This window comes from Carcharhinus amblyrhynchos, chromosome 9 (assembly GCF_965287045.1).
Source record: "Carcharhinus amblyrhynchos chromosome 9, sCarAmb.v2.hapA, whole genome shotgun sequence".
Taxonomy (NCBI): Eukaryota; Metazoa; Chordata; class Chondrichthyes; order Carcharhiniformes; family Carcharhinidae; genus Carcharhinus; species Carcharhinus amblyrhynchos.
In genome coordinates this window covers 71,606,540-71,621,676 of record NC_137332.1, presented here as the reverse complement: position 1 = coordinate 71,621,676, position 15,137 = coordinate 71,606,540, and the positions used below count along the sequence as shown (strand labels likewise).

At 42.4% G+C, this 15,137-nt stretch overlaps 1 protein-coding gene across 1 annotated transcript in view; it reads right to left on the bottom strand.

Moving 5' to 3' along the window:
- The window catches only part of LOC145348580 (uncharacterized), a 46,093-nt gene that overhangs the window by 19,562 nt on the left and 11,394 nt on the right, over positions 1-15,137 (bottom strand). Inside the window, exons 2-4 of the mRNA XM_080196769.1 lie at positions 14,551-14,664; positions 3,223-3,431; positions 130-207 (exon numbers count right to left, since the gene is read on the bottom strand). Of these exons, the coding sequence (XP_080052895.1) occupies positions 130-207; positions 3,223-3,431; positions 14,551-14,664 (401 nt within the window). The remainder of the gene's footprint in view (positions 1-129; positions 208-3,222; positions 3,432-14,550; positions 14,665-15,137) is intronic.

Sequence of the window (15,137 nt, the reverse complement as noted above, 5' to 3'; positions counted from 1 at the left end):
GATATTGTTCAGAATGGCACTTCCATGAGATGCATTCAGAAAGTTGCTGCCACATAATCTTACAAGAATTTCTGTCTCTCCAGCAATTCTGTTTTTGCATTGTTTGGGATGAAGCAGAATTTAACTTACTCTCTGATCACTGCAATTGTTCCTGGAGAAGTACAATTTCCATCTGCAATATAGTTGGGGCTGTGGGGGTTTCCATACCTGCAATTCATCAAAACGCACAAATTAAATCATTTCCAAAAAGCGTATGCATCTGGCCATTTACAATGAACCCTTGCAGACTAAGGATTTGGTATTTAAACCCTTGATAAGCTGATCTGCCACACTCCAGATGGATAACAGCAACTGGGAAGAGACAGAGTGTGCAAGGGAGATGTGGAAGGAAGCGGCAAACTCATTTCTTTAATATTTTATAATTTCTGAATGTGGTTACACATTGGATTGAACTTGCCGTCTGATGACTGCAAGTGCCCCTGGAAAACACTTATGATTTTCCTCATAGTTTAGACTATCACAGTTTCTGCACCAGCAATTGGTCAGGAAAAAAGTTATGGAAACAGTTGCATTGACATTTGGCTGTTATTAAAAGTGTCAGAGTAAACAAATGGAGGTTACAGGAATAGTTCTTAGGGCAGGCCTGATGGGCCAAATGGCCTCCTTCTGCACTGCAGGGATTCTATAATTGTAAGTCACTCTAGATGTATGACTGCAATGAATAATTTCCTTTAAAACCTTCATAGGAAGTTTACAGGACACCAAAAATGAGGCTGCAGCGGGTGCAGCAGAGATGATCCATTTTTTCAATATATTTATCCTTGTTTCATTGTCCAACAGTGCCAGATCAACCTTAACTCCAAGACCTAAATAATCATTCCATTGAAAGTATTGTGACGTTGCAATTTTTAAAATAGAAGCTTTCAAATCTCTAGGAATGATACAAATATTAAAGGCAACTAATAGCTTCTTTAATGTGACTGCTATAGTCAGGAAAAGTGTCCACTTTTGAAGATTCAAAACATTTTAAAAAATTCATTTTACAGGTTGTGAGCATTGCTGGGCCAGCATTTATTGCCCAGCTGTAACTGCCCTCCATTACAGAGGCCATTTGAAAGTCAACCACAATCGCTGTGGATCCGGAGTCATGTAGGGCTCATCATATAAAGACAGAAGATTTCCTTCCCTAAAGGACATTGATGACCATGAAACCATTGTAGTAAAACCCATCTGGTTCACTAGATCATTCATTCCAGATTTTTACTGAACTCAAATTTCACCATCTGCTGTGGTGGGATTTAAACCAGGATTCCCAGATTTTGTTCTGACTCTCTGGATTACTAACCAGTGATATCCACTGTGCCACTACCTCTCATATTTTATACATGATCCACCACCTCTCCTGCATTCTGATTGAAGCAGACTTGTTAGATTGAACTTACTGTCTGTTTACTGCATTTGTTTCTGAAGAATTTAGAATTCCATTTGAAGGGTCAAAGTTTCCGTACTTGTGATTTCTTACAAAGCATAAATCAAGTCATTTTAAACAAGCACTTGCATCTAGGATTGTCTTCCAACCATGGAAAAGCCCTGAAGACTCAGGATTCAAAACTTCAAGCCTTGGTCTTGTTCATTGAAGCTCTTTCTATTAATTCCTATTTAACATTTTATAGCTTAGTGTTGAACTATTATCTTTGCTCAATATTCACATATGTGCCTTTGCTGCATTCACCTGTTTAACAGTGCCCAAATATTCATGAAAACATGTTTGGGGAAACAGAGGGAAGAGATGAGAAATGTCACCATTTTTAACATAGTGACATTTTCTATCTTAAAATCATAGACTCCACCGGTTAAGGACATTCGGGCTGTTATAGACCTGTGTAAGCTCTTGAAACTGCTATACGTAAACTCCACTCCTTCTACACGGCCATGCAATACTTTCCTTTTCAAGCATATTGTTACTAATACTTCCAACACCCTTGCAGACAGTGCAAACCAGATCACAAGCTCGTAGCTTTCAAGAAAAATCTTCTGTGGTTGTTTTGCCAATTTTAAGCTTTCCTAACCATAGCACATTTGGTAAACTCTTCTTCCCCAAATGCAGTTTGTTTCTCTAAAGTCAGAACACAAAGGTCATCAACTCAGTTGGGGCACACTGGCTAGCACCACTACTGAGTTGTGCGCAGTGACCCCAACTGACCACTTGTGAAGCACAGTAAGTGTGGGGAACAGGACAAGGAGAAACCAGTCTTATCTCTGATGGCACTTAAAAAGTATTTTATGTGCCATTGCTGCAGAATGATTGTGATATCTTGCATATTTCAGTAATAAACAGATTTGACCAACATCTCAGATTTTCTAATCAGGATTAGTTTTAAATATTCAATTTAGAAACTTTACATTGGGCACAACAACAAATTATTTTTTAATCCTCCAACCCTTCCAGACATTTACACATTCAGAATATTACCTGTTGCAGGTAGCTATAACCTACAAACAACAAGTCTCAGGAATGGTAATAAACTTTTAATACAGGTGTCTGGTCATCATGGCAAGCTCTGGTTGGACCACATTTGGAATATTGAAAGCAATTGTGGGCCCTACATCCAAGGAAGGATATACTGACCTTGAGGAGAGGGTCCAGAGGAGGTTCATGAGGATTATTTTGTGAATGAAAAGCTTGATGAATGAGAAACATTTACGACTCTGGGTCTGTACTCAAATGGAACTTATAAGGATGAGGGGGGAATCTCATTGAAACTTACAGAATTCTGAAAGGCCTGAATAGAGTGGATGAGAAGATGTTTCTATTTGTAAGAGACTGGGATCCGAGAGCACAGACTTAGGGCTGACCCTTTAGAACCAAGAAGAAGAGGAATTTCTTCTGCTAGAGGGTGGTGAATCTATGAAATTCGTTACCACAGAAGACCAGGTGTATTTAAGGCAAAGAATGATGGGTTTGGATTGGTAAGGAGATTAAAGGGGAAATGTGGTCGAGGAACATATCAGACATGATTGAAATGTGGGGCTGATTCAGTGGACTTAATGGTCTAATTTTGTTCCCATACCTCATGGTCAGGATGCTCAGTCCATGACCAGTGACTGTTGATATTTCCAGAAGATGAGCTTCAGATTAACAACATGAAAAATAACAACCTGACCAAAAAAATCCTTTCTACCACTGCCATTAAACAAGAGATGCCACTTAATTGTTCTCACCTGTCCAGCAAGAGTTCCAACACACGATCAGCAGTAGTGAAAGCTCTGTATGTTGAGAGGAATATGCTGATATAGCTGAAATCGTTGTTATCAAAAGCTGTAAATACATTTCCTACAAGCTTCCCTAAGGTCCCAGCCTTAATTGTGCGGACTCTACGTGTTTCAAACTGACTGACGGTGTGACCTGGAGGCACCTCGTTTCCTTCCACCTACAAGATGCAAAGATAAAAAAGGTCAATGCCACGCAAAAGTACAGCAACAAGAACATTCATTTCCATAACATTTTGCACTGTAGAGACATTACAAGATGCCTCACAGAAACATTATTAAATGAAATTGAGACCAAGTCTTGAAGAGAAATACTTGATCAGAAATATACATTTTTAAAGAGGAGTCTTTTACCAGTAGAGGTAAGGAAAACATGAGTTTTAGGAAGGAATTCCAGAGTTTAAGGATTTGGCATTTGAAGGCCTGGTCACCAATCACAGAATGAAACAAAATCAGGGATAAACAATAAGAGTGCATGCATTGCAAGGTCGGAAGTGGTTACAATGAAAGGGAGACTGATTTTGTTCAATCTTATTTGACATTGACTGGTCATTTCATGTACTATGGAAACCATTTCATACAAAATAGTTAAAGCCAAAACATTATGTGCATGTGACTAGTTCACTGATAATTGGAGGAATTAGTGTACTGGAGCATGAAAAAATGCAGAGGGTAATCCCCAGTAGATGACAAAAGAGAAAGCTTCCCAACGGAACCAAACAAGAATGTTCCAAGTTCCAAAGCTGTCCAGCTGGAGCAGGACAAAGGGGTTCCACAATTAAACTCATGAGTGGGGAGGAGAAGAAAAAAGCCTCAGTTGGGCAGCAAGGTGTCAGGGAGGGATAATACCTTTGGTGGGGGAACACATCGCGTCCTTTCAGGGCTGTTTGTCCATCCTTTGTCCCCACCTGGCATGCAGCTCTCACCTGTGGGCTCCCCGTAGCTGTTTGCATGCGACAGCAGCCACACCTCGGGCAACGGCCTCGACAAGCCGGTAGCCGACGGGTCTCAACTCTCAGTGAGACAGGGAGATGTCTATCCCAGTATGTGAAGACAGAGTCCGGCGGATTGATCGGAAGAGACCAATGGAAGGTCCAACGGTCAAGAGGCGGTCTATGCAAGCATCGTGGAACGCGAAGAGCAGGACAAGACACAGAAGACGTCCTGGTCATCCACTGTGCCTAGTCCCACCTCCAGATGTCTTGAGTCTTGTCTTGCCACTGGATCTTGATGGGAATTTGGAAGAGAGAGTGAGGCTGACACTGCACAACTCTCCCTCACTTTAATCAAAATCAAACGCTAGTTTCGACACCACCATCATCATGTTTAACCCTTGAAGTCCTGTAGCGATGGGCAAGCGATGAAGCAGCAGGTATGGATACACTGGGAGCTGTAGTCACAGATCCGCACGCAGGCGGCTCAGGTCTAATGGTCGTTTTCTGCTGACCGAAGCAGCAGTGGAACTCGGCGACTACGTGGGCGGCTGAGCAGTCCTCTTCAGGAACGCACTACTCACCTCTGTAGGATGAGGAAGGGGCTAGAAAAGGTGCCCTAAACATTTCCTGCTTCACTACACGCTGGCCAGTTTATCGCGGCTGGCGGGGATCCCATCTTGAGGTTGAACACACAAAATAAAATACAAGGTGACACCGCTCACCATTGGCTCTTGGGACATGTGCACGCTTTTGGACAACCCTACAGCAGACAGACCAGAGAGATGAACAGCCTTAGTTGCCAGAGAGCTTGCAAGGTACAACATTGACATTGCAGCCCTGAGCGAAACTCGTCTTGCCAACGTAGGTCAGTTGACTGAAACTGGAGGTGGATACACATTTTTCTGGAGTGGTCGCAGCAGTGATGAGCGTTGTGATGCTGGAGTTGGATTCGCCGTGAGGAGTCACCTTGTTTGGAAACTTGATAGTCTACCAAAGGGTGCGAACGACCGGCTTATGACATTACAGCTTCTGCTACAGAACAGAAGTCAAGCCACCCTGATCAGCACCTATGCCCCCACAATGAACAACCCGGACGAGACGAAAGACAAGTTCTACGAAGAACTAGACGCCCTACTATCAGCAGTGAGCAGTACCGACAAGCTGATCTTGCTTGGCGATTTCAATGCAAGAGTAGGGTGTGACTCTGCAATCTGGCAGGGAGTCATTGGGAGGCATGGAGTGGGCAAGTGTAACAGTAACGGCCTACTCTTACTGAAGACCTGTGCAGCACACGACCTCCTCATCACCAACACAACCTTCCGTCTGCCTATCCGTAACAAGGCCTTCTGGATGCACTCCCCCACTCTAAGCATTGGCATCTTATCGACTATGTCATTGTCAGGAGAAAAGACAGGCAGGGTGTCAGACTAACGAAGGCCATGTGTGGTGCTGACTGCTGGACAGATCACAGGCTCATCGTCTCCAAAATGAGGCTCCGCATCAGACGCAAGAGGCGACCACAAGGAAGCAAGGTAATGAAAAGAGTCAACGCGGCCAAGCTAAAGAACCCCAGCATAGCTTCAGCACTGGCTGAAGACTTAGAAATCAAGCTTGCTGACCTACACCTCGCAGGCAGCGCTGGGGACGACTGGGAACACTTCAGGGATGATATCCATACATCTGCACTGAAGATGCTCAGACTGTCTACCCGCAAACAGCACGATTGGTTTGATGAGAATGATGAGGAGATACAGGCTCTACTTGTTGAAAAGCACTATCTTCATAGGGTCTGTCAGAACGACCCATCTTCAGCTGCCAAGAAAAATGCTTTTACCAGTGCTTGCAGGACAGTCCAGAATAAACTGTGTAAAATGCAGGATGCCTGGCTGAGCGCCAAGGGAAATAACATACAGGGATACGCTGACAGAAACGACTTGAAGCATTTCTATGAAGCCCTCAACACTCTCTATGGATCGCAATCTCTCGGGAGTTCCCCCCCTCCTCTGTACAGATGGTACATCTCTCATTACGGAGAAGGCTCAGATCCTGCAGAGATGGGCTGAACACTTTGAAGCCATCCTCAACTACCGTCATCTGTTAACGATAAGGAAATAGACAGGGTTCTCCAGGTTGATATCAACAGTGCCATGGATGACCCACCGGTAGTAGCTGAAGTCTCAAAAGCTGTCAGCCAGCTATCCAGCAGCAAAGCCCCAGGGGCAGATGTCATACCCGCAGAGATCTATAAAGCTGGTCCTGCACTTATCGAGAAGCTCACCGAGTTGTTCCTGTCCTTTTGGAAGCAAGGATCCATTCCTCAGGAACTTAAAGATGCTTCCATCATACACCTCTACAAGAGGAAGGGCAATCGGCAAGTATGCGACAACCACTGAAGAATCTCGCTGCTCTCCATCACAGGGAAAACCCTTGCAAGAGTCGTGCTAAATCGTCTGGTCACTCATTTGGAGCTGGGCCTGCTTCCAGAGTCACAGTGTGGCTTCCACAAAGGTTGTGGGACTACTGACATGATTTTTGCTGCGTGCCAACTTCAGGAGAAGTGTCAGGAGCAGAATCGCGAGCTCTACACAATCTTTGTTGACCTCCACCTGGTAAAATGGCCTGCTGGAACTCTATTTAAGCTCACACCTGTATGAGCTAACCATAGATATCTGGCTTGCTGTACCACATCCAGGAAGGGGAAATTTAAATAAAATTTAAATAAAATAAAAACATACTTTCCATGATTTACAATCATCTCCAGAATCCTTTTCACTTATTACATGCCCTTCATAACCCTTAAGGAAATTAGTTTGGAGGGGTGGGATTGAAGTGATGAGATGGAATGGAATAACAAGTCATCCAACTAACCAGCCACCTGCAAGTTTCAACATTAAATGTCCTTGGTTAGTTCATCTCTCCATTTTCTATCAACTCTTCCTGGCTGGTTTTCAATTCAACAATTAACAAAAGAAGAACAATTCTAAATTTGAAATTTATTCTATATTTACTGCGCACTCCTAGAAGAGCTAGTACTGAAAGCCCTTTGGAGATGTTGTACATGCAGAGAGCAGTACTACTAACTTTCCTCATGGTCAAAACCAACTTTAGCCAGAATCGCACCAATTTCTTCAATTAGTAAATACTTTGCACCACCAGGTTAACCACAGATCAATTTGCCAGGAGTCAGCACATGTTCATTTCTGTAATGTGTACTATTCTGTTGTAAATCAATCTTGTACTTCATGGTGGCCCTGCAATCAGTCACTGTCTCACCGCTTGCGCCTCTCAGAAATGCAGGATCATACAACTTTTATTCCAATGAGCCACTTAGCTCCCAGCTGGTATTTATCCCACAAATGGATGTCAAGTTCTCAGTGGAAGACTAGAGACAATGGTGATGAACAGTCTCACCAACATGGAAAAAGAAACTAATTGAAGAGGATGTTCTGGTCAACGGTGTCAAAGGGTTGAAGATGGGTCAAGAAACAAACTGTGGCAGGGAGAACGAATGCAGTGTCACAGCAGTGTGGAAGCATCACCCGTTTTAAGTACATTCTAACACATGCATTTGAGTGAGTTTGTCAAATTAGAGGATGTTCCAATTGTGCTCTTTCATTTTAACAGGGACACAGTTTATTGCTAGGCATCTCCCTTTGTGACTGTTCTGCTTGCCACCTCCCACCCTGACATTCCCCATGTGCCTTGACACTTGCAGCTCATTTTGCTCCCTTGCTCTCACCATCCATGTCCCAAGCCCTTGCTTACAGTAGCAAAGGGAAGCATTGAGCAGGAGAATCAGGAGTGGCAGTGAGCTGACAGTGGGAAGCAGCAAGGAGGTAATTGAATTGTATTGAGAATCAAGAGTTGAGGATTTTTGAGCCAGTTAGGTTCAAGGCAGCCAATAGGCTTTTGAATGTACGTATTCCCGGTCAGGAACATAACCCACCCTTATTACATGTTTTCTTTTGGGGGATGGGGGGTGGGTGAAGAGCATGGAGGGAATGGTGGCAGTGTCAGTGTCATTGGATTACTAATCCAGAGGCCTAGACGCATGCTGTAACGAACATGGGTTCCAATCCCATCAGAGCAGCTGATGGAATTTGAATTCACTTAAATCTAGGAGAGGAAAATCACCAATTGTATAGAAAACAATCTGGTTCATTATGTCCTTTAGGGAAGGAACTCTGCTACCCTCACCAGGTCTGACCTACATGAAACTTCAGGCCCACAGCAATGTGGTTCACTCATGACTATCCTGTCTAGCAAGCCTCTCGGGTCATCCATTTAAAATGGAGCAGAGGTTTGGAGAGTTTGCTTTTGATTTGTCACATGAGCGTACAGTGAAAAATATTATTTCTTGTGCACTACACAGACAAAGCATACTACACAAAGTAGTAAGAAACTTACTGAAACGGGACTGATTGTGGACAAGTCCCCAGGACCGGATGAAATGCATCCCAGGGTTCTGAAGGAAATGGCAGAGGTGATAGTAGATGCCTTAGTGATTATATACCAAACTTCGCTGAATTCCGGGGAAGTGCCGGAAGATTGGAAAACGGCTAATGTTACGCCGCTGTTTAAAAAAGGTAGCAGGCAAAAGGCAGGGAATTATAGGCCGGCTAGTTTAACGTCTGTAGTTGGAAAAATGCTTGAATCCGTCATCAAAGAAGAATTAGTGAGGCACCTAGAAAAGAATGGTTTGATAGAGCAGACGTAGTACAGATTTGTTAAGGGGAAGTTGTGTTTGATGAATTTATTGGATTTCTATGAGGACGTGACTAGTGCGGTAGACAGAGGGGAACTGGTAATCAAAGGGGTGAAAGATTACCAGGGGGTAAACATGGTACAGGAACCAAATGCCATCAGGCTTGAGGAGCTGAATACAGCTGTTGTGAAGTTGTACGAATGAAGTAATAGCATGATGGGAAAATTGGTCGAATATTTGGTACAAAATAAGGAAAACTGACTCCGCATAACCCTAGACATGAATAAGATTGGAGAAGGTCAAGACCTGATAAGGCTGACTCCGCATAACCTAGGGCTGTATGACTACGACAAGATAAGGTTAGGGATGAAGGAGTCACCAAGTTTCTTCTGTTCTATCAAAGGACAAGATAAAGGTATGACTGATGAGACAAAGAGTTCTAGGAGGTCAGCAAGTTGTACCATGATTTATGATATTGCTGATGATGCTACTACTGATTGAATTCCTGAATAAACTCTGGTCACACAAACTGATAATGATTTTGTCTAAATACTGAACTGATTCTATATGTAAGTGAGGACTTGAAAAGGAATTAGCAAGTCATAACAACGGCTCTCCAAACTCATGTTACTGCCACTACTGCATGCAGTCTTTTGTAAATAAAGTCTAGTTATTTGGTCGGAATGAATTTTGTTGAGCCCCTTTCTCTATCACAGTCAAGAAGCAGAAAAATTTCCACTTCAACACCGGGGTAGGCCAAAGTGATTTTCATTTGGCGCACTATTTTCAGGATTACATTGGGAGTTGTAAATGAGGAATAGCTCTATTGTTCATGGCTATTTCAGAGGAGCAGGACCCTGGAGTGCAAGGTAAAATCCAAGTGCTTTAAAGGAAACTACAATGGGATGAGGGAGGAGTTGGCCAAGGTAGACTGGGAGCAATAGCTTTATGATAGGACAAAGGAGGACTTTCAAAGTGCTCAGCAAAAGTATATATCAGTGATAAGGAAGGACTGTAGAAAAAGGGATAATCAGCCATGGATATCAAATGCAAAGAAAATGCATAAAGAGGAGCAAAGACTACTGGGAAACTAGAGGATTGGGAAATCTTTAAAACTCAACAGAAAGACAATGAAAAAAGCTACATAGAGGAGGGTAAACGAGCTCAGAATATAAAAACAGATAACAAAAGTTTCTACAAGGATACAAATGAAAAGGTAAACATTTGCTCTTTAGAAGACAAGAACAAGAATTTAATAATTGGAAATGGCCAAGGCATTGAACATTTTGATGTTTTGTGTCAGTCTTCACAGTGGAAGACAGAAATAACATGCCAAAAATTGATGAAAAAGATTATGACAGGTGAGGACCTAGAAATGGTCATTATCACTAAATAAGCAGTGTTGGGCAAGCTAATGGGGTTAAAGGGAAACAGGTCTCCTGGCCCTGATGGAATACATCCCGGGGTACTGCAAGAGATGGCAGGGAAAAATAGCAAATGCATTTGTGGTAATTTACCAAATTTGCTGACTCTGTTTTCCAATCTACTGGCACTGCCCCAAACGTGATGCCACTGCTTGTAAATAAGAAGTAGACAAAAGGTGGCTACAGGCCAGTTAGTTTAACTTCTGCAGTGAGACAAAATGCTTGAATCAAGGAAGAACTAGCAAGAGATCTGGATAGAAATTGTCCCACCAGGAAGACGCAGCATGGATTTATGAAAGGCAAATCAAGTTTGACTAAGTTACTGATTCTTTGAGGACATTAGAAGCACTGTGGAACCAGTGGATGTGGTGTATCTGGATTTCCAGAAGGCATTTGATAAGGTGTCACAGAAAAGGCTGCTACACAAGATAAAGGTGCATGGTATTATGGATACCAAATTAGCATGGATAGAAGATTGGTTAACTAACAGAAAGCAAAGAGTGGGAGTAAATGGTGTTTTTCTGGTTGGCAATCAGTGACTAGTGGTGTGCCTCAGGGATCAGTATAGGGATCACAATTGTTTACAATTTTTATCGATGATTTGGAGTTGGGGACCAAGTGAATGTCTAAGTTCACAGATGACACGAAGATGACTGGTGGAGCAAAGTGTGCAAGAACATCTGCAAAGGGATATAGATACTTTGTGGGTAGGGCATGAAGTACAAATATTGTTAAATATGAAGTCATCCATTTTGGTAGGAATAGCAGCAAAATGGGCTATTACTTAAATGGTAAAAAATTGCAGCATGCTGCTGTGCAGAGGAGCCTGGTGTCCTTGTGCATGAATCACAGTAAGTTGGTTCGCAGGTGCAGCAGATAATAAAAACAAATGGAATTGTGTCCTTCATTGCTGGAGGGAGGGAGTTTAGAAACGGGGAGGTTATGTTGCAGCTGTATAAGGTGCTGGTGAAGTCACACCTGGAATACTGTGTACAGTTTTGGTTTCCTTACTTAAGGATATAATGGCACTTGAGGGGATGCAGAGGAGATTCATGAGGTTGATTCTGGAGTTGAGGGTTGGGTTGTGATGAGACTGAGACCATACTCACTGGAATGAAGAATGAGGTGGGAATCTTACAAACATAAAATTAAGAGAATTTAAGAGAGAGGCAGAGAAGTTGTTTCCACTGGCAGGGGAAACTAGAACTCAAGGGACATAGTCTCAAAATAAGGGGAAACAGATTTAGGAATGAGTTGAAGAGTAACTTCTTCACCCAAAGTGTTGTGAATCTAATTTACTCTTGTCACATGTATATGAACAGTGAAAAGTGTTGTTTCTTGTGCACTATACAAACAAAACACTTCAGAAAAGGAAGCAAGAGTGCAGGATGTAGTGAAACAGTCATAGCTAGAAAAATCAACTTAATGCAGGGTAAGTCCATTCAATAGTTTGACAGCAACAGGAAAGAAGTTGTTCGGTTGGTATGTGACCTCAGACTTTTGGATCTTTTTCCCGAAGGAAGGTGGTGGAAGAGAGAATGTCCAGGGTGCATGGAGTCCTTAATTATGCTGGCTACTTTGCCAAGGCAGCAGGAAGTGGAGACAGAGTAAACGGGTGGGAGGTCTGGTTTGCGAGATGGATTGGGCTACATTCACAACCTTTTGAAGATCCTTGCCGTCATGGGCAGAGCAGGAGCCATACCAAACTGTCCAGAAAGAATGCTTTCTATAGTGCATCTGTAAAAGTTGGAGAGTGTTGGAGCTGACATACCAAATTTCCTTAGTCTTGAGAAAGTAGAGGCGTTGGTGGGCTTTCTTAATGACAGTGTCGGCATTGGGGGGACCAGGACAGGTTGTTGATGATCTGGATACCTAAAAACATGAAGCTGTCGACCTTTATACTTCATCCCTGTTGATGTAGACGGGGGCATGTTTTCCTTTACGCTCCCTGAAGTAGATGACATTCTCCTTTGTTTTGTTGACATTGAGGTAGAGATTATTGTTGCCGCATCAGTTCAGATTCTCTTTGTGTCCTGTACTTTGTCTCGTCATTGTTTGAGACCCGACTCACTACAGTGGCGTCGTCAGCAAACTTGAAAATTGAATTGAAGGAGAAATTAGTCACAGTTATAGGCATATAACGAATATAGCAGGGGGCTGAGAACACAGCTTTGTGGGGCACCGGTGTTGAGGATGCTTGTGGAGGTGGTGCTGTTGCCTATCCTTACTGATCGTGGTCTGAGAGTTAGTAAGTTCAGAATCCAGTCGCAGAGGGAGGTGCCGAGGCCTAGGCCATGGAGTTCAGAGATGAGTATATTCCTTAGACACTTATGACTGTGCAGCCAAATCCCCCTCCAATTTGATTTTCAAGTTTGCTGAAGACACCACCATAGTGGGTCAGACCTCAAACAATGACGAGACAGAGTACAGGAATGAGTGTTGAAGGCTGAGGTGTAGTCAATAAATAGGAGTCTGAAATAGGTATTCTTGTTATCTCGGTGGAATCTGGTGAAGCAGTTGAGGCTACCTCATTGAAGGTTTGTAAGGCTAAGATAGACAGATTTTAAAATCAGTAAAGGAATCGAGGGTTGTGAATAGGCAGGCGAGGAGAGCTGAGTCCACAAAAGGATCAGCCTTGATCTTATTGAGTGACGGTCAAATTCAAGGAGCCAAATGGCCTACTCCTGCTCCTAGTTCTTATGCTCTTATGTTCTGGAGCTGGCCAGGGTTAGGCAGGTGCTGTTAGTACTATGATGACAATGTCAAAAGGACAATATTAAGTGAGATAATGCATCTAAGGAAGGGGTTAAGCAAACTGCAGCTCCATGCAAATAGAGTTTTCTTTAAAAAAGTCACAAAGTACGGGCTATGGACAAAATAAGCTTCTCAAACAATATGAAGTGACCTGTACGACAAAATCTTTCCAAGTGAGTATTCATCCTCAAGCCTCTGTATTAGTGATCAACTCTATTCAGAAAAATGAGCTGAAACTCCTACATCCCAAGTACCAAATTTGTCACAAGAGTAACTTGGATTTCCATGGTTGTACATTAGATCCAACATCAGCGATCAGGACTGCTGATTCAGCTCCAGGGACCCAGATTCAATTCAGGCCTTGGGTGACAGTATGGAGTTTGCGCATTCTTCCTGTGTTTGTATGGGCTCTCTGGATGCTCCAGTTTCTTCCCATGGTTCAAAGATGTGCAGGTTTGGTGGATTGGCCATGGTAAGTGTGTGGGCTTGCAGGAAAAGGGCAAGGGAAAGGGCCTGGATAAAATGCTCTGTCAGAGTTGATGCAAATGTCATGGGCTAAATGGCTTCTTTCTGCGCTCTAGGGATTCTAAAGAAGATACCGTGTTTGAAAGCATTAAATGCACCACAAAGTAAGAGAACAATCGATAAACAAAATCAGATTGCTCCTTCTATATCAGGTTATAATCCCACATGCCACCACATTAACTCACTACCCTATCAAGTTGCAAAGATCCTAGCTCTGTTCCAGTGTTGGTTCAGTTTTATAAACAGCTGTGCTATTTGGAAATTAAAAACAGCATGGTATCAAACTTATTTGCAAAGAAGTACTGTAAATAAGGATCTGAGCTGAACATCCACAATTGCAATCAGCCATCAAATGTACAAGCTACTTTTGTGGGGGGAAATCCCTCATGGAACACCAGAATTCTCAGTTTCAGGTCAAACTAATGAGGTAACAAAGAAAGTATTTTCTTGGTAAGAAGGGTGAGCATCTCTAGTCCCTGTAAATGCTCAAGTAGTTTTTCCACAATGGTATAGGAATATTTCATGCACACCCATAGAATGACTTGGTCAAGCGCAAGCACTCACTGGATATATCTGAAGTTTGCTTTAGAAGATTAACTAGGAAAGCACATGGCTAAATTTGACCAAGTAATGGGAACAACCAGATTAATCTAGATGAAGCACATTTGCCAAAGATTTAATTTCATCAAATTTAATTGCTAACGTTTGATGCTATATCGCTTCATTTTTGTTTCCACTTCTTTAGTGCTTGATCAGCTATTAACCTCAATACACAGGATTTTAGATAAATGTATTCCTGATGAAATGGACAATTCCCATTCAACCTTTTGAGCATGTAATAAAGCCAGAGTTTAACCCCAATATAAGCATTTAAATATACATGCATTGTTTTGAAAAAAAGGAGGAAAGGTAGAAGGGAAGATTAAGCTATACTCACCCCCGGCCATCTTGGACTCTTGCTGGCCGCTTGCTGTATTTGGATTTTCTTCAAGCTCACATTATAAACAGCCCCGTCTTCTATCTCTTCATCACAGTCTTCAACTGAATTGTGCTGTGGAGAAGTCAAACCAAAAATAGAGTAAATCCCTCTGGAGAAGCTCCTGAAATTTTGTATCCAGAATGCAGACAGTATTATATCTAATTATAGACTCCTGTAGAGTTGAGGAAACTTTGTCTACTTCACATATTGCTCTCAAAACGATATTAAAATATTCACAATGCTCACGGGACTTCCTGAGCACTTTAGCGAGACTTTCCAACATTAATTAAATTAACAAGGGATGCAAATTACCCCTGTTTCAAAGTCTATACTAAAGATCCTTCACACACTTGTCACTCCCCATTGTGCTGTTATTTTCCTGACATCCACAGTGCAGAATGTCTTCACACAGTATAATAGGGGTTTAAAAAGCAGCTTCCAATTTTACTTTACAAACTGCAGAGTTGTATTAATAATCACAATAGTGTTAATTTTGCTCATTGATTCATGAACATTGTAAATGTAGTGCAATGTACAACTTACTA